Genomic DNA, 26,926 nt, shown 5'->3' with positions numbered 1-26,926 from the left:
GGTTATTTCTCTGCTGGTGAAATGAGCCAGTTCAAATCAGATTACAGTATACTAAATGTAGGGTTATTGGGACTCTGCACTTGGGTGAATTCACTGGCCCCAAGGACCGAGGCCAGGTAGTCTCCATGAGGAGAGAGAAGGAAACAACTGGGAAAGGGAAAGCTTGAAGGGGAGGGGAGGGGTGGGGTGAGGGGGTAGGGGAGAGAGAGGGGGGACGGTGGGGGAGAAGAGAGAAAGAGAGAGAGAGAGAGAGAGAGAGAGAGAGAGAGAGAGAGAGAGAGAATGGAAGACCTCTAGGGCAGCCGAGGCCCTGTACTGGAAAGTTCAGGCTGGGGGCAGGGTTTGCAAGGTAGGGACTGAGGGATGCTGGGAGAACCTGGGAGAACCTGGAGGACAGGTCTATTTTGATATGTAAAATATGCATCCTAGTCCCTTGTCCCCAGGTCTGAAACCAAACCAGTACACCCCTCCCACCCCTACTTCACCCCCACCCCCACCCCCACCCCCGAATCTGCTAAGACTCCTTGAGAGTCTCGTGGAACCTCGGTCTCCATTCCCCATCACACATCACGACCCATTATAGATTTCATTTTCCAACAAGTTCCCAGCCCCCAAGCCTGATCTTGTTTTTTTGACTTTCTAATTATGGCGTTGTCTCTATCCTGGCCCGTCCAACTCAACGTCCTGTGCTTCTTCACCTGTAATCCTGGCCTCCATGTCACCTCGCCTGGTCCTGATGCCATCAGGAATCTTGGGTAAGTGTGTGAGTCACATTGTCATGGACTGAGAAGTTCAATGGAAAACTTGGAGCAAGAATTTGTAGGCTGGAAGACAGTTGTAGTGACACACACCTTTAATCCCAGCACTCAGGAGGCAGAGGCAAGATCTCTGCGTTTGGGTCAGCCTGGTCTAATAGAGTTCCAGGACTACAGGCTAAAGAGACCTTCTCTCAAAAAATTAAAATTATGGGTTGCACTCAAAGTTGTCTTTTGACCTCTACACACACCCCACAGTACATGTACACACACACACACACACACACGCACACACTCTCGAACACATGCATAGTTTTCTAATTTTTATTTTTCTCTCATACATTACATCCTGTATGAGTTTCTCATCTCCCCACTCTTTTCCCAATCCCTCTCCCACCTCCCCACTATTCCAGATCCTCCTCTACCTCCCTTTTACAAAATTAAAGAGCAGGGTATCCATCGAACATGGCCTAACAACATACAGTAAGTCTGGGCACACACCTCGAATCACAGCTGGATATGGCAACCCAATAGGAGGAAAAGGGTCCTAAGTGCAGGCAAGAGTCGGAGACAGCCCTACCCCGCTGTTGGGAGTCCCACAAGAACACCAAGGTACACAACCATAATGTGCAGTAGACCTAGCTCGGATTCATACACAGTCCGTGTTTGTCTCTTCAGTCTCTCTGAGTCCCTCTGAGCCCCACTTAGTTGATTCTGTGGGCTGTGTTCTGTGGTGTCCTCAACCTCCCTGACTCCTACAATCCTCCCTCTGCCTCTTTTTTTGGGTTACATTCACTCTGCCTAATGTTAGGCTGTGGGTCTGCATCTGCTCCCATCACTTGCTGGATGACACCTCTCTGATGACAACTGGACCAGGCACCAGTCTATGAGTATAAGAGAGCATCATCAGAAATCATTTCGTTGACTATTTTTTTCTAGTCATGTCTGGCTCTATCCTGGGACCTTGGGCTGTCTTGCTTTTGGTTCCTGGCCATCCATGCAGTGTCAGGTATAGGGTGGATTTCAGAGGGTTTCCACTGCACTACATCGACCCCCAAATGCCCTCTCTCCTTCCATTTCTTTCATCCTACCCCCACCTGATCCCTCCAGCTCCTGTCCCTACTAGCCCCCAGTCCACCCGTTCCCCTTCTTAGAAAGATCCATGTGTCCCCCTTGAGCCCTCCTTGTTACTTAGCTTCTCTGGGTCTGTGGATTATAGCACGGTTACCCTTTACTGTACAGCTGATGTCCACTGATAAGTCAGTACACACCATGTTTGCCTTTCCGAATCTGGGTTACCTCACCCAGAGAGATCTTTTCTAGTTCTATCCATTTGCCTGCAAATTTCATAATGTCACAATGGGATATTACTCCGCTATTAAAAACAGTTTATGTGCCATGTTTTCTTTATCCATTCTTCAGTTGAGGGACACCTAGGTTTTGAGTTTCCAGCTGTTATGAATAAAGCTGCAATATGGCAGTTCCTCAGAAAATTGGGAATCGATCTACCTTAAGACCCAGCTATATATAGGGCATATACCCAAAGGACACTCCTTCCTACCACAAGGACACATGTTCAACCATGTTCATTGCGTGTTCATTGTTTATTCATAATAGCTACATATGCATAAAAAGATTATTTTATGTATATGAGTATGCTGTCTTTATGCACACCAGAAGAGGGCATCAGATCCCATTACAGATGGTTGTGAGCCACAGTGTGGTTGCAGGGAATTGAACTCAGAACCTCTGGCAGAGCAGTTAGTGCTCTTAACCCCTGAGCCATCTCTCCAGCCCCCAACATGCACATTTTTTTCTTTTTTCTCTTTCTTTCTTTCTTTCTTTCTTTCTTTCTTTCTTTCTTTCTTTCTTTCTTTCTTTCTTTCTTTCTTTCTTTCTTTTTTTTTCGAGACAGGGTTTTTCTGTGTAGCCCTGGCTGTCCTGGAACTCACTCTGTAGACCAGGCTGGCCTTGAACTCAGAAATCCTCCTGCCTCTGCCTCTGCCTCCCAAGTGCTGGGATTAAAGGTGTGCGCCACCACTGCCCAGCGTCAACACGCACATTTTTAAGTGGGGTTTATAGAACGGCTCAGGAGGTAGAAGGTGTTTGCTGCTTGGTGACCTGACTCTTCTCACAGACATACAAGGTGAACGGAGAGAACCAACTCCAGTAAGTCATCCTCTGCCCTCTATGCTGAGCACAAACAACTCCTCACTTTTAAAAATAAAGAACAGGGCAGGGGCTAGAGAGCTGGCTCAGTGGTTAGGTTCATCGACTACTTTTAGAGGATCAGAGTTCAATTTATGCCCAGCTGCCCACAACTGCTTATAGTTCCAATGGATCTGCTGCCCTCTTCTGGTGTCCTCAGGCACTACACTCACATGCACATACCCACACAGGTACTCATAATTAAAAATAAAATAAATCTTGGGAGGCTGAAGCTACAAGATAGATGGCTCCTCAGACAACATTGGAGGTTGACCTTTGGCCTCAATATGCACACACATACATCTGTATACACCTGAGCATACACATACCCATAGAACATTGGGTTGAGACTATGAAGAAAACTCTGTATCAATGGTTCTCAAACTTCCTCTGCCGCAGCCCTTTAATACAGTTCCTCATATTCTGGTGAATCCCAACCATAAAATTTCATAACTGTGATTTTCTACTGTTATGAGTTGTAATGAAATATCTGACATGTACAGTATCTGATATCTGATCCCTGAAGGGTCATGACCCACAGGTTGAGAACCCCTACTCTAAGTGCTGTTGATACTACCTGGTGGGTGGGTTCCTTTTCTCCAGTAGCTAAAGGATGGAAGGACAGACAAGCAGCTTGGCACACAGTGGAGGTTTAATAGCAGATGTTACAGATTTATTAGGTAGAGAAGGGACTCTGAGGAACCCACCAACTCTAAGGGGGGTTGGGTTTTTTTGTGGGTTTAGAATAGCCCACTTGGTGAGTCTTCTATCCTGTTTTTTATTGGTGTGAAGTTACCTATGTGTTCCTTCTATAGCAGGGACTGGGTCTCTGTCTATGTCCACAAGTACAGAAATACCTGCTTGGTTGACTGGCTGGGGTCAGAGCATCCGTCCCGACTTCCATTGCTCTTTGACTGTAATAAGTCCAGAAAGATCCACCTTGTGCAAGGGAAAATGGGAATACAAATCAGAGAAAGGGAAACCGCTGAGAACAAAAAGCCACAAAGAAATTAAAATTTATTCTGTGTAGTTGGGGGCAAAAATCTATTTAAAAAAACAACCAAACTGGGCTTATTGTGGTCCCCCTCCCACCAGCCTCAATAGCTAAGGCATCAAGGCCCCACTTTCCCCACACTTGGCTGGGAAACTCCATTCACTCTGGATTTTTTTTTTTTCTGTTTCAATTGTTGTGTGTTGACGTCATTTGTTTTGTTTTGTCCCCTCCCTCAGGGTTAATGGGCAGACTGTCCCCGGATGGTAAGTCTGAATCTGCATTCCCAGCTCACAAAGAGTGATGCAGCTAGAGAATGCCTTATGCTTTGTTTACTTGGTTCTAAATTTAAAATAAAAAAAAATTATGCTGGGTGGTGGTACTCCCCTTTAATCCCAGCACTCGGGAGGCAGAGGCAGGAGGATCTCTGTGTTCGAGGTCAGCCTGGTCTACAGAGTGAGTTCCAGGACAGCCAGGGCTATACAGAGAAACCCTGTTTCAAAAAAAAAAAAAAAAAAAGTTATACTGAACAGGCACATGTGCCAAGACTTGCCTGTGGGAGTCAGGTGATACCTCGCAGGAGCTGGTTCCTTCTCCACTGTGTGGGTCCTAGGAATAGAACTAAGATCTTCAGACTTGCTAGAAGGCGCCTTCACATGCTGACCCATATTGCTCTTCCAATTGTGTGCGTGTGTGTGTGTGTGTGTGTGTGTGTGTGTGTGTGTGCATGCAGAGGCCAGGGAGGACATTGCTGTCTGGTTCTATTTCTTTCAGTCTTACTTCCATGAACAGTGTCTCTCACTAAACCTAGAGCTCACTGGTTTTTTAGTTGGCTCTGGTAAGCAAGTGCCTGGGATTCTTCTATCACTGAATCTCCATAGTATGGGGATACAGGTGTTAGTGGCCGTAGCCAGCTTTTTATATAGGTGCTAAGAGGATCAGAACCTAGATCCCCACACTTGCACAGCCAGAGCCCTTACCCACCAAGCCTCCCAAGCCCCTCACCTCTAATATCAACCTTGTGGGGCACACTAGCTGTAATGCTACATACTATATATAATATAATTAATATAATATAATATAATATATATACTAGATACTATACTATATATATACTAGATGCTATACTATAGCTAGATACTATAATATATATACATATATTATAGTATAATATATAATATATTATATAATATATAATATATATAGACACATACATATATACATATATAATATACAATATACAATATACAATATACAATATAATACATACTATATTATATAATATATAATATATAATATAATATATATAATATATAATATAATATATATAATATATAATATATAATTATATAATTATATATTTATATATAAATATATAATATATATAATTATATATATAATATATATAAATATATATAATATATAATTATATAATAAAAATAATATATAATATATAATATATAATATATAATATATAATTATTAATATATAATTATATTATAATATAATATATACTATATATTATATATTATATATTATATATTATATATCATATAATATTATATATCATATAATACATACTATATAGACACATACATATATACATATATACATATATACATATATACATATATACATATATAATATACAATATATATACAATATATTATATATAATATATAATATATTATATGATATATAATATTATATATAATATATATATTATTATATAATATATAATATTATATGTCATATAATATTATATATCATATAATATATAATAATAATTATTATATAATATATATAAAAATATATATAATATAATAATAATATTATATATTATATATCATATAATATTATATATCATATAATATATCATATATAATATATATACACATATAATATAATATATAATGTTATATATCATATAATATATCCTATATTACATATATATATACATACAGATGTATAAATCAGAGGTTCTCAACTTTCTTAATACTTTGGCCCTCTAAAACAGGTCCTCATGTTGTGGTGACCCCCCTAAACCAAAAATGATTTTGTTGCTACTTCATAACTGTAATTTTGCTGTTTCAAATTATAATATAAATATCTGATATGCAGGATATCTGATATGGGACCCCCAAATGGGTCTCGACCCACAGGTTGAGAACCACTGGTATAAACATTATGATAGAGCGGTAGTCCCTCAACATCTGTACAATTAGCTTGGAGTTGGGAGTGGATAAGGTCAGAATCATCAGGGACAAAGTAGCAACTGACAAAAGTTTAGCAACCAGGCAGCAAAATGGCTCACTGGGCAAAAGTGGCTTGCTGCTGAGCACGGTGACCTGAGTTCAATCCTCAGGACCTACACGGTGGAAGGAGAGCTAAGCCTAGCATTTCGCAATTGTAACTCTGGCGCTTAGGAGGCTGAAGCAGGAAGCTGTCAACTTTGAGGCCAGCCTAGGCTATGTAGTGAGAACCAGGCTATGTCTCTTACTTTTCTCATGGGTATGACAAACTACCCTGACCTTAGGAACAGAAGGATCTATTTAGTTTATAGTTTGTGTGTGTTGGGGGGGAGCCTGGTGGGGAAGCCATGGTGTCCTGCTATTATATATCCTTGTGTGTATGTGCAATATGTGTGTGTGTTGCCCAGGCCAGCTCCAGTTTTAATCGTGACATTTCTCATTCTGGAAGCCTTTTTATGAATGTTGGTTGTTCTACTTTGATTCCTTTGAGCCTGGGTAGGGGAGGGGGGGGCAAGATCTCCCTAAATGTGATGGCACATGCCTTTAGTTCCAACTCTTGGGAACCAGAGGCTGGCAGATATCTGAGTTAGGCCACCCTGGTCTATTAATTGAGTTCCAGGACAGCCAGGACTACACAGAGAAACCCTGTCTGAAAACAAACAAACAAACAAACAAGAGAGAGAGAGAGAGAGAGAGAGAGAGAGAGAGAGAGAGAGAGAGAGAGCTAGTCTTGAACTCCAAGTCCACCTGCCTCTGCTTCTGAGTCATGAGGTCACGGATGTACACCACGTGAATCTGGTTCCGTTGTGCGTATGTCTGTGTATGCAGATCATCAGTGTGTGCATCCACGGAGGCTGGATATCTTTTTCAATCACTCTCCACATTATTTTTTCTTGAGACAGGCTCTCTTCAGTGAACCTGGAATTCACTGTTTCCCTTTTCGTTTCTTTTAAATTTATTTATTTTTATTTTGTGTGTATGGGTGTTTTGCTTGCTTGAATGTCTGTGAACCACGTGGATGCAGTACCCATGGGGGCCAGAAGAGGGCACCAGATCCCCTGGAGCTGGAGTTAACAGAATGTTGTGAGCCACCCTGTGGGTACTGGGAATTAGAACTTCAGTCTGGCAAAAGCAGGCAATGCTCTTGTCTGCTGAGCCATCTCTCCAAACGTTCCCAATTTTGTTTTTATGAGGAAATGTCAGAAGAGGCTCACGCAGCTGGGAGGTGAATGAACCAAGATTTGGACACAGGTCCTGTTTCTTCTGCAATGCCTTCCTTGCTCTTAGAATGGTATCCACACGTTTTTGTCTCTTCTAGCCATAATCTTGTCTCTCGGCCCTTTTTCAGCTGAGTTCTTTCCTGTAGGACCATGGCCATATTCTTCCCCATGTTTGGAATAATTTTTCTTTTCCCTTTCTGAGATCTTTCCACTCAGCTAATCCCTGCTCATCTTTCAGGTTTCAGACAAAACATCAAATCCTCCTCCTCCTCCTCCTCCTCGAGGCCTCCCCTGGTAACCACTCCAGGTCAGCAACCAGCATCCCTTGAAAAGTGCCTGCCACGCCCTGCAGGTTGACCAAAACACCACTCCCACCTCTGTCCCACTTCACGAGGCGTTTGGTCCCCCTTCCTTGCAAGCCCCTGGAAACCCATGGTTATTGTTCACTGGGGGTAGATATTGTCTTACCCAAACCTTGCTAAAGCCCAGGGTACAGTAGTGCTTCAGAAATATTTATTTTAGAAAGAGTGGTTGCAGGCTCGAGTCCCTGACTTGTCCTGTAAATTGAGAGACAATTAGGTTGCGTGCTTTCTGGTAGCATCCTCGTCTCTTGTCTCTGTCTGGTCAGGGATGCTTATCTGGTGGCAAAACTATTAATCAATCTCTCTCCTTCTCCCCCTCTCCCTCTCTGTCTCATGCTCTCTCCCCCTACTTTCACTCCCACACTTCTCTCCCTCTCTCTGCATCCCCGTCAAACATGGCTGCATTCATTCTTCCTTCCAGACAAGTCAGAAGAAGAAAGTAAGTACTATGAAATCTTATGACTCCCAACTCTCCCTGCCCCCGTTTACACAGAGATTGAACTCAGAACCTGTGTGCTATACAGGGGCTCTACTGCTGAATCAAACCCCTTGGTCCTCCTTGGAGGATTCCAACAAATACTGTACTGATAGACTTTTTAACTTCCTACTTTCTTTCTTTCCTTTCTTTTTCTTTTTTCTTTTTGTATTTTGGGGCTTTTTTGGGGGGGGTGTTTTTGCTCTTGTTTGGTTTTTTGTTTTGTTTTGGTTTGGTTTTTGTTTTTTGACAGGGTTTCTCTGTGTAGCCTTGGCTGTCCTGGAACTAGTTCTGTAGACCAGGCTGGCTTGGAAGTCACAGAGATTCACCTGCTTCTGCCTCCCTGGTGTTGGGATTAATGGGATAATGAAGGCGTGTGCCACTATCCCCTGGCTTCTAACTTTCTACTTTCAAACGAGTTCTTAATAAGCTGCCCAGGATAGCCATGAACTCAACTGTCTCAAAATAAAAAGTAAAAAAGAGGGCACAGCTCAATGGTAGACCAGCTGCCTGGAATCCCCCAGTGAGGGGCTTGGGCATGGCTCAATGATTGACCCTCTCCCTAGAATCCCCCAATGAGAGGATGGGGGTGTAACTCAGCAGCACGTGTAAGACCCCCAAAGGGAGATCCCCACTCAAGTCTCAGGATGGCGGCACCCAAGGACTCATGAAAGACCGTCTTGATGCAAACACATGAGGCAGTTTAATATCAGAGCTCTGGGTCAGCATGTATCTCACTCAGGAGACAGAGGAGCTGACCCCGAGGCTCAAAGGATTAAGGCTTTTATAGGCAAGGGGCGGGAGAAATGGGAGATTTTCACTCGGGTACACATGATTGGTTGTTTTACATATTTGAACATCAGCAGGCTGTGCAGGCCCAAAAGGGGGAAGGGTGGAAGAACACCAGATGGCCCATTACTCATTTGGACATATCTCTGTTCTTTTAAGGATGTCCTTGCAAACTTTTTATCTTTCATGGCCAGCCAGTTTCTTGGATGATTCAACAGGCCTTTGTCTTGTAACTCCACCTCCTCTGTAACTAAATAACTGGGCCCAAACCTGCTGACAGGCATTTTTAACTATTTAGGTTAGGGAAAAGGAATCACAGGGCCCTGCTATTCTTATTAGTTTGGGCCTATTTCAAAATTTTCTTTCACAGGGTGCGCGCTCCTGGCATGTGTAAGATCTATATTGAATCCCCAGTACCACAACAAGAAAGTTTGTTAGAGCAAGTAATTTGCAAGTTACCCAGAGAAAAACATTTGGGGGAACTCTGTCCAGACAGGATTGTACACTGGAGGACAGAGGATGAAGGGACAGTAATGCAGACAGAATCATGAACGGGTCACAGCAATTCTATCGCTTCACCTGGTTCAGTCCATTGCAAAGTCCCTGATTGTGTAATATGAGTATGTTGGATGTTTCTGGTCAGCAGAACCCCTTTCTGCTTTTCTCTAGTCTAGTGTGGCTTGAATTTTCCTTAATTGAAATGCCTGAACTTGGGAGTGTTTCAAATTTCAGACATTTTCAGAATTGTGGACATTACATTGACTCTGTCAGTTCAGACTCTTACCCTGACCCCCTCCCCCAAATCCGATCTGGACAACATCCAAACCCAAGCCTGGATGTGCTGACTCAGGCAGGTAATCCCAGCACGTGAAAGATAGAGGCGGTCGTGGTGGGAGCTTGGCTGGATTCGAACCTACAGAAAGAGTTGCAGGATAGCCTTGGTCTGTGGAGATAGAGGACGCTGTCTCAAAAATTAAAAACTAATGGAGGCCAGAGAGGTGACTCAGCAGTTACAAACGCTTTCTGCTTTCCTGGAAGACCTGAGTTAGGTGCCACCCACTTAAGTCAGTTTATAATTGCCTATGGCTCTGTGTGGCTTGTGAGGGCAAACACACATGCTTACACAGGCATATACACATTAATGAAGTAAACTAAACTGCAAACAAACAAACAAAACAATGAAAACAAGTCAAAGTGAAACTATTGGAGCATCACCTTGGCACTCAAAAAAATCTTGTAAGGGAGCCATTTTGGATTAGGGACATTCAGCCTGTGCAAGTGTGCAAGGGAAGTTAGATTTTGCTAAGGCTCACAGACAAAGCAAGGCTGAGACGTTAGGAGGCTGTTGGCTTTATCTGTTTCGAGATTCTGCACACCTGGTTTCCTCTCTAAGTTATTTCAGTAGAGTACAAGAACAATTGTCAAACACGTTTAAAAGTGTTTTATGAAAGAAAATGGAAGGCGCCAGGGACAGAAGGAACTAATATTCATTTTACTCTCTGTCCCGTTGTTTCCCACATGGACTACTTGATTCTGCGTCCAATCTGCTTTCCAGTAAAAAGTAAGTTATTTCTCCTTTTATTGTTGATGTCCTTTTGGTGTTTGTTGTTTGGTGGGAAAGTTTCAAGTAGCCCAGGCTAGCCTTAAACTCTGTATATAACCAAAAGTGACCTCAAACTCTTGATCCTCCTGCCTCAGCCTCCTGAGTGCTGGGATTACAGGTGTATGCCACCATGCCTCCCAAAGAAAATTGTTTTTATAGTTATTTTTTTCTTCCTTCCTTGTGAGTAACTAGTATGTTTCCAGATACTTGGAAGGAGAAACAAGAAAGCAGGGAGCCAGGCATGGTAGTCACCTATGATCCCAGCACTATGAAAGCTGAGTGAGGCAGGGGTGGTGGTGGTGGTGGTGGTGGAGGGGTGTGTGTGTGTGGGATTAGTAATTCAAGACTAGCCTCAGTTACATATCAAATTTTATGTAGCCTGGCTAATAAGGCTCTGTCTCAAAATTAAAAAAAAAAAAAAAAAAAAAAAAACGGCTCAAAATTTTAAAAAGGGGGAGGAGAGAGGGGAGAGAAAACTGTTTTCAGAGGAATTTACCCCACTAGTGGAGAAGACTCCAGGTGGCCTTCAAGGTCCACTCACTTCTAAGGACTGTAAACTGGAGTCTGGGACTATGTGTGTACTTGAGTCTCAGGATTTGAGCAGATTCTTAAACTGCCCCATTGTCCTAAACAGCAGGGGTTATATGTGTTTATAGGTAGAAAACAAAACCAAATAAAAATAAAACAGGATCCAAGCTTTCCTCCGTGCCTGGGGTGGGGGTCGGGGGAGGGGAGATGTGGGGAGGGTCGGGGGAGGCAAGGGAGAAGAGTGGTGCTTTTCTGATGCTCTCTAGATTTCTGGAGGGTGAATCCCCAGGAGAAATGGACCGGGCAAGTCCAGGCATAGGGACGAAAGGGCCTTAAAGCAGACAGGCCACAGACGACCCAGCGTCTCTGTACAGTCTCACCTGTGCTGTTTGGACTGGATGATCTTCCATGTCCGGTGTGGGGTGGGCCTCTGCTGAGGATAGTCCACATGGGATGGGGGAGGTCAGGCATTGTTAACACCCCTTTCCTCTCGGATCTTCATTGCTGACCGTACCCAACAATTCCACCTGGGTTTTCCTCTCCTTGATGCCCCGGTTTCAACAGTACTGAAACGTAAGTTCATATTTTTCTTCTCTCACCTGCTCCATCTTCCTATTTCTGCTAGGGACTATTGTGCAGGGACTGTTGGGGGTGGGGCTGAGGGGTGGGGGATGCATTACTTTCATCTTCCAAGGGCAGGTGGAGGAACAGCAGGATGGCACTGAGGGTAAAGAGCTTGCAGCTAGCCCTTTTTTTTGATCTCCAGTCCCCACGTGGTGGAAGAAGAGAGTTGGCTCCTATCAGTTGTCCTCTGACCTTTACATGCGCGCGCGCACACACACACACACACACACACACACACACACACACACACACACAAACATTAAAACAGGATTCCAGGGTGCTGACTCAATGGTTAAGAGTGCTTGTTGGGAGTTGGAGAGATGATGCGGTTTCCACAGGTCCTGGGTTCAATTCCCAGCAACCACATAGTGGCTCACAACCATCTGTAATGGGATCTGGTGCCCTCTTTTGATGTGTCTGAAGACAGCTACAGTGTGCTTATACACATACATAAATCACACACACACACACACACGCACACACACACACACACACACACACATATATATATATATATATATATATATATATATATATATATATATATTCTGTTCTTGCAGAGTACACAAATTTGGTTCCCAGCATATATTTGGTGACTCACACTCATCTGTGATACCAGATTCCCCTGGAGTCTAATACCCTTTCCTGGCCTCTGTGGACACTTGCATTTATGTGGCACACACACAGATACACACACACACACACACACACACACACACACACACACACAGAGAGAGACATACATACATACATACACACACACACACACACACACAAAATAAAAACAAATATTTTCAAAAATTGGAGACTGGAAAGGTGTCTCAGTTGCAGCAGCACAGGCTGCTCTTCCAGAGACTTGGGCTCCATATTCCTGGTGTTCACATGCCAGCTCACAGCTGTCTGTAACTTTAGTTCTAGGGGACTCCACCTCTTCTTCTTACCTGTGCACCAGGTATACATGTGGTGCACAGACATATGCAGGCAGAACACCCATACACAAGAAATTAAATACATAAACAAGCATGTAAAGATACTGATAACTTTAAAATGTCCTGCCTCTCCCTTCGGTCCTTCACTTTGACCTCCAAGTCTCTTTGGCTCATCCTCTTCAGCTCTGCTCTAAGGCCCACTGTCCTGGGTTCTGAGCTCATTTGGTCCCCATCTCCCACCATCTAATGTTGTGATTTATTTCTTCCTTCTGTGGTCTCATCTCTCATGGACTCATGGATATCCCCTGTCTCCTGGATGGACCATAGGGATCCTTGGTAAGCACCTTATTCTGTGTGAACCCTGGACTTGTGTGACAAGCTTCTTTCTGTCACCATGTGTGCCGGAGTGTGTGGGAAGATAGGGACCTGAGACATGTCACCGATGGGCTCAGGGTTCCCCGGACATCCAGGGCCTGACTTCAATCACCAGAACATACAGTGGGAGTGGCGGTGCACACCTGTAGTTCTAGCGCTAGGGAAGCACTGACTGGTGGGTCTCTGGGCTCACTGGCCTGCTAGCATAGCCTACTTGGTGAGCTCAAGGCCAATGGTTAGACACTCTGTTTCTAAACATAAGATGAATAACCCCTGAAAAATGACAACTGGGGTGGACCTCTGGCCTGCCTGCCTGCCTGCATGCCTGTACACATGGCAGAAACACACCACACACACACACACAGAGAGAGAGAGAGAGAGAGACAGAGACAGAGACAGAGACAGAGACAGAGACAGAGAGACAGAGACAGAGAGAGACAGAGGCAGGATGCTTCAGCAGGTAAAGGTTCTTGTTGCTAAGCCTGGCGGCCTAAGTTTGATCCCCAGGTCCTACATGGTGGAAGGAGAGAACTGACTCCTGCAAGTTTGTCTTCTGACCTCCACATTCATGCTTGCTACAATATGCTTGTGCCCATAGTCACACGGGTAAACACACACACACACACACACACACACACATCATGATGGTGCTGGTGGTGGTGATATGAGATAGGGTGGGACTAGACATAGTAATAGAAACCTTTAATCCCAGAGACAAAGGAAGGGAGAGCTCTGTGAGTTTGAGGCCAGCCTGGGATACATAGCAAGTTCCAGGTCAGCCAGAACTTCAGTGAGACCCAAATAGAATGTGTTAAAAAAAAAAAAAAAAAATACTGACTTGACAAGCTCTCCCAGTGAGAAATTGCTATACCACTTAGAATTTAATAAGGAAAAACTCTTTAATGAGCCTGAGTAGCTCTGGCTAATGCGAAGAAGGGAACCAGTTCTGAATAGGACATCCTGTCTTCTATCGTTTCACGGCCCAGGTTAATTTTGAGCAATTAAACATGTTTTACAGAGACAGAAAAGCCAAGCTCTGATTGTTTGGACAGATGCAGGGAGTTACAGAATAAAACACTGTCATTTTTACCCTGAGACAGACTAGGATTGCTTTTCCATGCGTCTGTCATCCAAGGTTGTCCTGTTTCAGCCTGACAAAATCAACCTCCTCTGGATAAGAGAATCAGAAAACTCCTTTAGCTGATTCTGCTTTGTGTGTTTAATATTTCATAAACAAGTTTAGTAGATCCTCTGTAACATGAATGTATTATTCCCAGCTTCTCCTATATCAAAAGAAAAGAAGGGAGGGAGGGAGGGAGGGTAGATAGAAGTAAGCAAGGGGACAGGCATACATAGGCATACATGCAGTCAGGCAAGTGGGCCAGAATTTCACAGAGCTCATTAGGAGACAGGTTTGGAGTGAGCCTGTGAATCCTATTGACCTGGGTTCTGTCTGGTTACCTTTGTGATTCTATTTGTATTTCTCTATCGTCTTAGGTCTACTGAGCCTCCAGGTGCTGAATGGTGAGTTGGTGGCTTCATCATTTCTGGTTGGTTTGGGATATACAGAGGTGTTAGCTTTTCGGGTTGGAAGAGATGTCACCGAAGCCTCCATACCTCAACTGCACCATCATTAGCAGCACAGCCACATGACATCAGCTACATGACATCATACATTCAAGCAACAAACTTCATGTTCCATTCCCTGTGCGGAGTCGTCTTCTGGACGTTGAGATAGAAGAGGGACTAGGCTATATCAAATGTGCACCAGGTGCAGCCGACAAGCTGAGTGAGGTGGTACAGACCTGCAGTGCCAGCACTCCGGAGTAGACACAGAAGAATTAGAAGTTCAAGGCTAGCCTGAGCTACTTGAGACCCTGTCACAAACAGACAAACAGCTGGAGAAATGGCTCAGTGAGGAAACGCACTTCTTGGCAAGGCTGATGATCTGGGTTCAATCCCTGGGCTGCAAGCAGTGTCGGGAATGGATGGACTGTCATTAGTTGTGCTCTGACTTCCACATGTACTCTGACATACAAATTCATGCCACACACACACACAAACATCACCACAACACACACACACACCACACACACCACCACCACACATACACACACATACACACACACCCCACTACCACACACCATACACAACACACACACATACACAACACACATACACACAAATACCCCCTCCACTACAACCACCATTACCCATACACAAACACACCCCATAGTACACACACACACACACACTCACACACATACCACACACACCAAAAAAAAAAAAAAAAAAAAAAGAAATATAATTTTAAAAACAAAACCAGACAAACAAACGCAGCTGGTATTCTGATGAGAGGAGAATTGAGGTGGTCAAGAAGCAGGCTCAGAATCTGAAGAACACTGCTGTCTTATGGAGCGAGGAGAGCAGAGGGCACTTCACACAGAGGAGTAACCAAGTGGCAGTGAGAGCCTGAGTCAAGTGACTTTAAACAGATGAAAGTCCCCCTTTCACTAATGGGGCCCAGAAGCACCATTTGCAGTTGGATTTCCACCCATTCCCTAATTTTCCTTTATTTTTCTTCCCTTTCTCCTTTTCTTCTTCCTTCTCCCTTTCCTTCCCTCCTCTACTCTCTCCATGTTTTTCCTCCTTAGAAGAAACAAGTAACTGCAAAGAAGAAGGTGGGTGGGGCTGTGTGCTCGATCCCTCCTGAAGTGTGGGCAAGCCGTTAGCACCTCCTCTCTGAGTGAGGTAAAATGTATCTGAGAAAAAGTCAGACAGATGCGTCAGCGAGCCTGAGGCTTCTGGGAACAGCCATGGGCCCCAGCCACCCTCCCCCTTCCACCCAGCTCCTCTGAGTCAAGGTGCCTGGCACATTGAGGTAAGAAGTGGCTTCTGCTTCCGCCGACCTCTAGACCCCCTCCTTGACCCCGGAAATGCCTGGGTTAAGTTGCATGGCAGGCACATGTGGCTGGAAACTAAGAGAGAAGGGAAGACCACAGGGACAAGCCTGCGGGTGATGGTGGATCGCTCCTGTTAAAGGATGTCAGATTAAGACGTCCAGTGAGACTGGCAGGGCGCATGCCTAGTAAGCACAAAGACCAGGATCTGGTCCCTAGGGCCATACGAAACGGGAACAGTGCCTCACACCTGCAACCCTAGCGTTCAGGAAGATCAGAAGTTCAAGGGCAACATGGGCATCTTATGAAGGTCCGAGGCTTGTTTTGATTTCGTGAGACCCCTATTCAAAACACAAAGCAGAGAAATGACATCAGAAAAGGTAGGTAAGACTGCCGGGTGTTGTTATCAGAGGCCAGCATGGACACAGAGGTTACAGGCTGGATTGGACTGAGTAGCCAATTCAGGGCCAACTTAGGATAGTGAGACTCCATCTCAAAAACAAGACAAAACAAAAATGAAAAATGAACAACAACAACAACGATAACAACAAACCACTGGGAACACAGCACTCAGAACAGTGGCTCTCAGCCTTCCTAAAGCTGGAACACGTTAATACAGTTCCTCATGTTGTGGAGATCCCAACCATAATTTTTTTTTTTGTTTGTTTTTTTTTTTTTTTTGTTTTTCGAGACAGGGTTTCTCTGTGTAGTCCTGGCTGTCCTGGAACTCACTCTGTAGACCAGGCTGGCCTCGAACTCAGAAATCCACCTGCCTCTGCCTCCCAAGTGCTGGGATTAAAGGCGTGCGCCACCACCGCCCGGCCATAAAATTGCTTTTATTGCTGCTCTATAACTGTAATTTTGCTACTGTTATGAATCTGTGTTTTCTGAGGGTCTCTGATGATCCCTGTAAAAGGGTCGGTCGTTCGACCCTGGGGTCATGACCCACAGATTGAAAGCTGCTGGTTTAGGAGGCAGAGAAAAGATCAAGGCTAGCCTAGGCTACATAGGCAGTTGGAGGCCATTGGGCTCCATAAGACCTTGTCTCAAAAACATGTTTTTGTTTTTTTAACAAACAAAAAACCCTAGAGCTATTATAGTAATGTCTCTAGGAACTATAATTTATAATGAGCATTACAGTTCTAGAACTAAAGGATATGCAGTTGCAACTTAGAGTTGAGTTCCTGGGTTGGAGAGAAGGCTGAGAGGTGAAGATGATGCCTCCACACCTGAGGGCCTGAACTTGATCCCCAGTGGAGGAAGAGAACCAACTCCTGGGATTTGTATGTTGTTTAAAAGAGCCACCAAGCACCACGTTTTAGGAGGTTATGAGAACCCCACAGACACCTGATAGAAAGGAAACTGGGGCCCACTAGACAGTTCCATGGTTAAAAGTGCTTTTGGAACGGTTCAATCGGAACCCGTGTAAAGGGGTGGGGGGTGGGGGGTGGGGGGTGGGGGGGCAAACCTGACTCCACAAAGTTGCCCTGTGACCACCACATGTGTGGCATGCACACACTTGTGCAGATACCGTGCACTTCCACACAATGAAAATAAAATACATTGTCTTAGTGACTTTCCTATTGCTGTGATGAGACACTAAGACCAAGGCAATTTATAAAAGAAAGCATTTAATTAGTTGGTTTCTTTACATTTTTAGAGGATGAGTCCATGACTGTTATGGTGGGGAGCACAGTAACAGACAGGCGTAACATGGCAGGCAGGCAGGCATGACACTGGAGCCATAGATAAGAATTTACATCTGGGCCGGGCGGTGGTGGCGCACGCCTTTAATCCCAGCACTTGGGAGGCAGAGGCAGGCGGATTTCTGAGTTTGAGGCCAGCCTGGTCTACAGAGTGAGTTCCAGGACAGCCAGGGCTACACAGAGAAACCCTGTCTCGAAAAACAAAACAAAAAACAAACAAACAAAAAAAACAAACAAACAAACAAAAAAAGAATTTACATCTGATCCACATGCACAAGACAGACAGATAGACACACAGACACACACACACACACACACACGCAGAGACAGAATGATGGAGAGACAGACACAGAGACAGACACACACACACAGAGAAAGAGTCAGAGAGACACAAAGACACACACAGAGAGAAACACACACACAGGAACAAAGAGAGAGATACACACACACAGGGACAGCACAGGAGAGCTCACTGGGATTGTTGTGGACTTTTTAAACCTTAAAGCCCACCCTCAGTGACATACCTCCTTCTACAAGGCCACACCTCCCATCCTTTTCAAACATTCTAGGAACTGTAGAAGCCAAGTGTTCAAATATATGAACCTATGGGAGCCATTCTCATTCAAACTACCACATATGTCTTTAAAAAAAATAAAGAATATTAAAATTGGGGTGCAGGCAAGATGTCTTAGCAGGTAAAAGTGCTTACTGCCAAACTTGATGACCTGAGTTCGAGCCCCAAAATCCATATGATGAAAAGAGAGACTGCCTGCAAGGTGTCCTGTGGAATTCAGTTTAGCCAGCAGCTTAGCCAAATTGGTGAATTCAGGTTTGGTGAGAGAGACTCTGTCCCAGAAAACAAACAATAACAACAATAACAACAAACCAAAAGAAAAATAAAGATAGAATAAATAAAATGTAATAAAAGAATAAGATGGAGAGGAACTGATGCAGGAACTGACATGCATGTGTGTGTGTACGCACACACAGAACACATACATATGTACAATGCACACAGAAAGCAGCAGAACAATTAGTAAGATGGACTTGAAGGTGCATACCTGTGACCCCAGTCCTTGGGAGGTGAGACAAGAGGATCAAGAGGTCATCCTTAGCTACATATGAAGTTTGAAGCCAGCCGGAGGTATGTAGGATCCTGTTTCAAGAAACCAAACCAAATCAAACAAAGGACAAATAGAGGAAAATTATTAAGGTTTCCTCAGAGCTACAGGTGGTTTGCTGACAGGATTTTTGTTGTTGCTTTTAGGGTTTTTTGTTTGTTTGTTTTTGTTTTTATTCTTGTTTCATTTTTTGCAAAGTACAGGTTAGACTCAGTGCAAAAGAGCAAACAGTTTCACTAGAAGCTGAGTGATTACCAAGATGGGAGAAAATGGCCACAACCTCAAATATAAACAAAGCTTCCAACCCAGGAGACACCTAAGGGGCATGAGTTTGGGGTGCCAAAGGGGAAAGGGAGTTCTGGGTATTATTAATCACTGTCAGCATTTGCCTTTAGTGAAGCCCCCTCCAGCCACCACCACAGCCAGGGGACTTGTGAGGAGCAGTGGATGGAACTTTCTGAGGTGTGCCTACATGGTGATGACGTTCCTCTTTGTGTCCTACAACAAAGGAGACTGGGTGAGGAGGGAGCCTTTCTATCTATGGAGGGAGAAGTTGATGAGAGGGAGAGACAGGGTACGAAGGGAGAGATGGAGGAAGCATCATGGGAGAAGGGAGTTTGCACAGTGCTGTCAGAAGGGAGAGGTGGGGGGGTGCAGGGGACGAGAAATGTCCTGTGAAGTGGTTTCACCGGAGCGCACACTCATGCGCATGCGTGCATGCATCTGCGCACAATCATGTGGATGTCATCGGACAGCTTTTGGAAGCCGGGTCTCTCCTACTGTTGTAGAATTGATATGCCTCCCCAGTGAGAAACCACCTGCACACTTGGAAAATCTGACTAAGTGCACATGTTCGGCTCTAGCTAATACCCAAAGAGGAGCTGGCCACAGATAAGAGATGTTACTAACTTATGTACACCTTGGGTGTGTGCATTTTACATTGTACCTGCCCCAGAGGACGATTTGAGCAGTTGAAATGGAGACAGGAGGCTGTGACTCTGGCCACTTGGACAGATGAGAGATGTCCACAGTCAAAATATTGCCAGAATTATGTCTTACGTATACTAGTGTTGATTTCTTCAAATGGTTGTTACCCAGGGTGATCCTACCCACCTGGTAGAATTATGGTTTTACTAATAGGAGCACAGCGGCCTTAAGGCAGACCAGGATTCAGTAATGGTTGTGACCCTGTGCTGCCCCCTTGAGCTGCCTCTTAGATGCATATTCTTTGATGTGGTCCTGCTGTTTCTTAAGTCTGGGTTGCCTCCTTTTGTTATGGGAATGGAGCCTAATAGACCGACAGTCCTGGGGAATAAACAGAAACAGAAACTTCCTCAACCACTTTAATTACAATACGATACAGAATGAAAATTCTGCACCAGCCTGGTGAAAAGCACACTACTTACCTCTCAGCCTTACCGGAAGCAGCTCTCCTTCAGCTAAATTCTTTGTGTAACTTAGTATTTCCTAAACAAGCTTGAGAGTACATCCATACAGCATTAGTTTTACCACTCAAACTTACTGGCATTACTGCCTCTTTCAGTCTCAGAGACTGAATTCTTACTGGGCTTGGCCACAAGTGTTACTATGTTACTGAACTACTTCCACAGATAGAATGAGAGCCACACCCCACCAAGAGCTCTGTTTCCAGTGAAACGCCACTTTGTATCTTCCTCCCCTCCTGCCACTTTGTATCTTCCTCCCCTCCTGCCACTTTGTATCTTCCTCCCCTCCTGCCACTTTGTATCTTCCTCTCCCTCCCCACTTTGCATCTTCCTCCCCCTCCCCACTTTGTATCTTCCTCTCCCTCCCCACTTTGCATCTTCCTCCCCTCCCCACTTTGTATCTTCCTCTCCTCCCCACTTTGTATCTTCCTCCCCTCCCCACTTTGCGTCTTCCTCCCCTCCCCACTTTGTATCTTCCTCTCCCTCCCCACTTTGCATCTTCCTCCCCTCCCCACTTTGTATCTTCCTCTCCTCCCCACTTTGTATCTTCCTCCCCTCCCCACTTTGTATCTTCCTTCCCTCCCCACTTTGTATCTTCCTCCCCCTCCCCACTTTGTATCTTCCTCCCCCTCCCCACTTTGTATCTTCCTCCCCTCCCCACTTTGTATCTTCCTCCCCCTCCCCACTTTGTATCTCCCTCCCCTCCCCACTTTGTATCTTCCTCCCCCTCCTGCCACTTTGTATCTTCCTCCCCCTCCCCACTTTGTATCTTCCTCCCCTCCCCACTTTGTATCTTCCTCCCCTCCCCACTTTGTATCTTCCTCCCCTCCCCACTTTGTATCTTCCTCCCCCTCCCCACTTTGTATCTTCCTACCCCTCCTGCCACTTTGTATCTTCCTCCCTTCCCCACTTTGTATCTTCCTCCCCTCCCCACTTTGTATCTTCCTCCCCCTCCCCACTTTGTATCTTCCTCCCCTCCCCACTTTGTATCTTCCTCCCCCTCCTGCCACTTTGTATCTTCCTCCCCCTCCCCACTTTGTATCTTCCTCCCCTCCCCACTTTGTATCTTCCTCCCCCTCCCCACTTTGTATCTTCCTCCCCTCCCCACTTTGTATCTTCCTCCCCCTCCCCACTTTGTATCTTCCTACCCCTCCTGCCACTTTGTATCTTCCTCCCTTCCCCACTTTGTATCTTCCTCCCCTCCCCACTTTGTATCTTCTCCCCCTCCCCACTTTGTATCTTCCTCCCCTCCCCACTTTGTATCTTCCTCCCCTCCCCACTTTGTATCTTCCTCCCCTCCCCACTTTGTATCTTCCTCCCCCTCCCCACTTTGTATCTTCCTCCCCCTCCCCACTTTGTATCTTCCTCCCCCTCCCCACTTTGTATCTTCCTCCCCTCCCCACTTTGTATCTTCCTCCCCCTCCCCACTTTGTATCTTCCTCCCCTCCCCACTTTGTATCTTCCTCCCCCTCCTGCCACTTTGTATCTTCCTCCCCCTCCCCACTTTGTATCTTCCTCCCCTCCCCACTTTGTATCTTCCTCCCCTCCCCACTTTGTATCTTCCTCCCCCTCCCCACTTTGTATCTTCCTACCCCTCCTGCCACTTTGTATCTTCCTCCCTTCCCCACTTTGTATCTTCCTCCCCTCCCCACTTTGTATCTTCTCCCCCTCCCCACTTTGTATCTTCTTCCCCTCCCTACTTTGTATCTTCCTCCCCCTCCCCACTTTGTATCTTCCTCCCCCTCCCCACTTTGTATCTTCCTCTCCCTCCCCACTTTGCATCTTCCTCCCCTCCCCACTTTGTATCTTCCTCTCCCTCCCCACTTTGCATCTTCCTCCCCCTCCTGCCACTTTGTATCTTCCTCCCCCTCCCCACTTTGTATCTTCCTCTCCCTCCTGCCACTTTGTATCTTCCTCCCCTCCCCACTTTGTATCTTCCTCTCCCTCCCCACTTTGCATCTTCCTCCCCTCCCCACTTTGTATCTTCCTCCCCCTCCCCACTTTGTATCTTCCTCCCCCTCCCCACTTTGTATCTTCCTCTCCCTCCCCACTTTGCATCTTCCTCCCCTCCCCACTTTGTATCTTCCTCCCCCTCCTGCCACTTTGTATCTTCCTCCCCTCCCCACTTTGTATCTTCCTCCCCCTCCTGCCACTTTGTATCTTCCTCCCCCTCCCCACTTTGTATCTTACTCCCCTCCCCACTTTGTATCTTCCTCCCCCTCCCCACTTTGTATCTTTTTCCCCCTCCCCACTTTATATCTTCCTCCCCCTCCCCACTTTGTATCTTACTCCCCTCCCCACTTTGTATCTTCCTCCCCCTCCCCACTTTGTATCCTCTCCCTCTCTCCCCTGCATATTTAGGAGAGTCTTAAAAGTCCAAGTCTTCACATGTCTGCCTGCTGAGTCACCTCTTCAACTCCTGTTTGGTTTCTGAGACAGGGTCTCTAATGTAGTCTAGGATGACCTTGGATGACCAGGATGAAGCTCCTTCAGCTTCTATCTCCTAAGTGCTGGCTTTATGGGCGTGAACTGCCACATCTAATTTAGGGGGTGCTTGGGATCAACCCAGGGCTTCATGCACGCTGAGCAAGCACCGTACCAACTGAGCCACATGCCCAGCCCATCCGGGTTGTGAAATCAAGCCTCTGGGCACTGAGTGTGGAGTAAATTTGGAGCAGAATACAGGAAGAAGCAGAGAGACAAGGATGGTCAGGCCAGGGGCTGTAGATAGTATCAGACACAAGGAAAATCCTGCTAGATCTGCTAGGCCCGTGGTTCTCAACCTTCCCAATGCTGTGACCCTTTGATACAGTTCCTCATGTTGTGGTGACACCCCAACCACAAAATTATTTTTGTTGCTATTTCATAACTCATTTTGCTACTGTTATGAATTATAATATAAACATCTATGTTTTCCGATGGTCTTACGTGACCCCTGTGAAAGAGTTGTCTGACCCACAGGCCGAGAACTGCTGGGCTAGACTCTTAGCAGGGATGCTGCTCACAGATTGGGGTTGAGGGCTGAGGGAGACCGGGCAACCCAGGAAGTAAATCCCAGACGTTGTTTGATTTTGATTTTTTATTTTGTTTTTCTTTGTTCCACATCCGTGCCTTCATTGTTGCCCTCTCCAGTGTTACTGCCACTATTGTAACCCGGACCTGGATTTGAGGTATGGCATGGGAGGGAAGGGTATTTTACCTTTTGCCAATGGGTCAGGGAGGTCAGCTTTAAACCTCTTGTTTGTTTGTTTTTTTGCGACAGAGTTTCTCTGTGTAGCCCTTGCTGTCCAGGAACCTTTAAACGTCTTTAATTACATTGTGTTATTATTATTATTTGGGCAACTGTGCCGTGTGTCTGTGTACTTATGCCGTGACACACAAATGGTTTGGGGACAGTTTGCTGAAGTCAGTTCTTTCCTTCTACCATACACGTTCCAAGGACAGAACTTAGTTTTCAGTCTTGGCAGCAAAGCGGCTTTACCTGCTGTCACTGGATTCAGAAGCTTGGTTTTAAATAACTCATTTTGAAGTCAGGCCCTGGTTCTTTCTCCCAGCCCCGTGCTCCCAGAAATAAGACTCAGTCTCAAAATATATTTACAAATACCTTGGACATGTAGCTAGGCTCTTCTCTGACTAGATATAACTGAAAATATCCCATTTAATCTAGCCTACATTCTGCCATGTGGCTGGCTACCTGCGCTAATCTCACATCTCTTGCTTGGTTCTATCCCAGAATCCTTTTTCTCTCCTGGATGTCCCACCTTCTATTTCCTGCCTAAGCCATAGGCCATAGGCTTTTTAACTGATAGTTGATGCATCCGTACAACATACAAGATAGTTTCTCTATATCCTAATGTCTAAGGTAGGGTTTGTAGGCTCAAAATCAGAGTCAGAGAATTGCATGGGAAATCCCAAGTTCATTCTCCTTTACTGTGGGAGACATGTGTGTTCCCCTCCCCAGCACAACATATAAAATAAAATACAATTCTAAGTGGGATTATTATTATTAAATAAGACAGCTAGGGAGATAGTTCAGAGGTTAAAAACATGTGCTTCTTTTGCAGGGGACCCAAATTAAATTATCAGCACCCACATTATAGGACTTGCACAACCAGGTGCCTTTTTCTGGACTCCAAGGGCACCTGCATTCACATGGACATAACTACTCTCTCTCTCTCTCTCTCTCTCTCTCTCTCTCTCTCACACACACACACACACACACACACACACACACACACAGAGAGAGATACACACACACAGAGATACACACACACACACACACACACACAATTAAAAATAAATTAGGGGCCAGAGAGATGGCTCAGTAGGTGCAAGCACTAACTGCTTTTGCAGAGGACACAGTTTGGTCCCCAGCACTCACAGAGTGGCTCACCACTATCAGTTCCAGAAGATCTGACACTCTCTTCTGGCTCTCATGGACACTGCATACATGTGGTACACATACATACATACATACATACATACATACATACAGGCAAATACACAAATAAAATAAAAGCAAATCTTTAAAAATATCTTTTAAAATATGGGTGCTTGTGTTACACGCCTTTAGTCCTAGCACTTGGGAGGCAGACACAGGCAGATCTCTGTGTTCGAGGCCAGCCTGGGAGCCAACCCCTGCTTTTCCCATCAGCATCCAGGCTCATTGCCTATGGAGCTGGACTGGGGGGAGGGAAATCTTAGCCAGGGTGGGTGGGTACAATGCAGAATCTCAATCGGTGGTGAGTACATGAGAGACAGCCTTTGGGAGACAGCTTCAGTGAGATAGCTCATTTAATTTTTTTTTTGGGGGGGGTGGCTATCTAAACCTTTGGGGAGTGAGTAGAAGGGTGATCACTGGCTGAGGCCAAGGTGCTGGGAATGCCTTATTTGCATAAAAGGAGTTTCAGATGCTTGCTGGACTTACCTTAGGATGGAGGAAGTTTAACCTGTAAGGTGACTGCCAGGCTGTACGACCACTTCAAGAGTGGCAGAGGTAGGGGCTGTACAGGCTAAGTGAGCTAGTACGCGCAGGTGCTACTCCTGCCAGTCCTCATGCTTGCTCCAGACTTACTCCCCTGGTTGCACGGCTCCCCATCCCCACAAATCCTCATGAGGTCTGAGGGAAGTGACATCAGTAGGTGGGACAGTTTAGGGGAGGAGGAACTCAGTGGGTGGACCATGACCACGAGGAGCCAGGTCCCAGATGGTGCAGGCTCAGTGGTCTTGAGTAAAGTCCTATGGGGTTGTTGGGGTGCTATGAGACAAGGAGTCTGAGAATATATGAAGACGTACCTAAGTTTCCAACCGTGATTTTCCTCCTTTCTCCTCCTCCTTAGAGACGACCCCTGCTGTTCTTTCTAGTGAAGCTGAAGCCACTACATTTCACTCAGCCCTCGCAAGCCCTCTTGTCTCTGGAGCATTTCACCTCCTAAGAAAGCTCTTCAGCCTCTGGCCTGTCAACTAGGAAAGCTAATAAGTGTGCCCAGAGGCAGGAAGCCTGTCTGAGGACCGTGCAGTGTGACAATAGCCACTAGAGCAGCTGAGTGAGCCTTTGCAGGGGTTCCCCAACACCTTCTCTTCTGGGCCATTTTCAACCCTTCTTTGTTGTATACTAATGAATAGCTAAATGTTTGTTTCTTACACTCACAAAGCAGCAAATAACACAGGGTGGAGGGGTGCTAGGAATCATCTATGATTTTCAAATAAAAAAAGACTTGTTACATTTTGATTCAGTGTGTATTCAATGAGTACCGTGCGATTCTGTGTGCACCGAGGGCATCGGCTTAGCGGTGAGCATCTCTAACCACTAAGCCATCTTGCTGACCCTCAAGCAAAAATCCAAGAGCAGAAATCCCCATCTGTCTCCCTTTGCATTCAGATGGTGGCCAAAACCTAAGTGTGCTTTAAAACTCCCTGACATATTGGGCTTCTTTTCTCTCTTCCTAAAGCATCTCTCTCCTGTATTGCAGCAGGTTGGCTTTTGTAGGTCCTAAAGCTTCTGCCTGTGTCAGTTTTTTGCTCCTAAGTGTCTGTGACCCTTCTTAACTTATGTTATTAACAAGAATAAGAAACCCAAAATGAACTCTGATTCCCCAGTCATACGATGGCCCTGCTGGGACTCATGATCTCTGGTAACACCTTTTCCTGCTCCCTCCTGACCCCACCCCCTTTTTAAACACAGGGTTTCTCTGTGTATCCCTGGCTGTCCTGGACTCACTGTGTAGAACAGGCTGGCCTTGAACTCACAGAGATCCACCTGCCTCTGTCTCCTGAGTAGTGGGATTAAAGGCGTGCGCCACCACTACTCTGCTTATTTCCTGACTTTTAATACTTTAATCGGCAGAGAAAATGGACTCATATTCCTGCACCTCTATTAAACAGTGGATACAGAGAATCAGGAGTTGAGAGCCATTTTTGACTACACAGTGAGTTTTAAGCCAACTTGTAATACATGAAAATTTGTCTCAAAACAAAAAACGAGAGGATGGCTCAGCAGTTAAAAACAGGGCTCCTCTTGCAAAAGAGCCAAATTCAGTTTCCAGCATTCACACAGCAGCTCACAACTGTCGGTAACTCTAGTTATATAGGATCTGCCGCCCTCTTCTGGTCTCTGCTGATACTGCATACATATGGCATACTT

The 26,926-nt window shown here is 45.3% G+C and overlaps 1 protein-coding gene across 1 annotated transcript in view; it reads left to right on the top strand.

The window, feature by feature from the left end:
• Eddm13 (epididymal protein 13) overlaps positions 1 to 25,647 on the top strand; it is a 34,273-nt gene extending 8,626 nt beyond the window's left edge. Inside the window, exons 5-14 of the mRNA XM_076927606.1 lie at positions 747 to 755; positions 4,194 to 4,220; positions 7,665 to 7,733; positions 8,210 to 8,227; positions 10,248 to 10,271; positions 14,609 to 14,635; positions 15,766 to 15,792; positions 19,234 to 19,355; positions 23,416 to 23,453; positions 25,623 to 25,647. Coding sequence (XP_076783721.1) covers positions 747 to 755; positions 4,194 to 4,220; positions 7,665 to 7,733; positions 8,210 to 8,227; positions 10,248 to 10,271; positions 14,609 to 14,635; positions 15,766 to 15,792; positions 19,234 to 19,355; positions 23,416 to 23,453; positions 25,623 to 25,647 — 386 coding nt within the window. The remainder of the gene's footprint in view (positions 1 to 746; positions 756 to 4,193; positions 4,221 to 7,664; positions 7,734 to 8,209; positions 8,228 to 10,247; positions 10,272 to 14,608; positions 14,636 to 15,765; positions 15,793 to 19,233; positions 19,356 to 23,415; positions 23,454 to 25,622) is intronic.
• Positions 25,648 to 26,926: the final 1,279 nt, after the last annotated feature.

Source organism: Arvicanthis niloticus, chromosome 30 (assembly GCF_011762505.2).
Source record: "Arvicanthis niloticus isolate mArvNil1 chromosome 30, mArvNil1.pat.X, whole genome shotgun sequence".
NCBI classification, from domain to species: Eukaryota; Metazoa; Chordata; class Mammalia; order Rodentia; family Muridae; genus Arvicanthis; species Arvicanthis niloticus.
The sequence above is the reverse complement of the archived record's forward strand: the minus strand, read 5'-3'. Positions and strand labels throughout refer to the sequence as shown.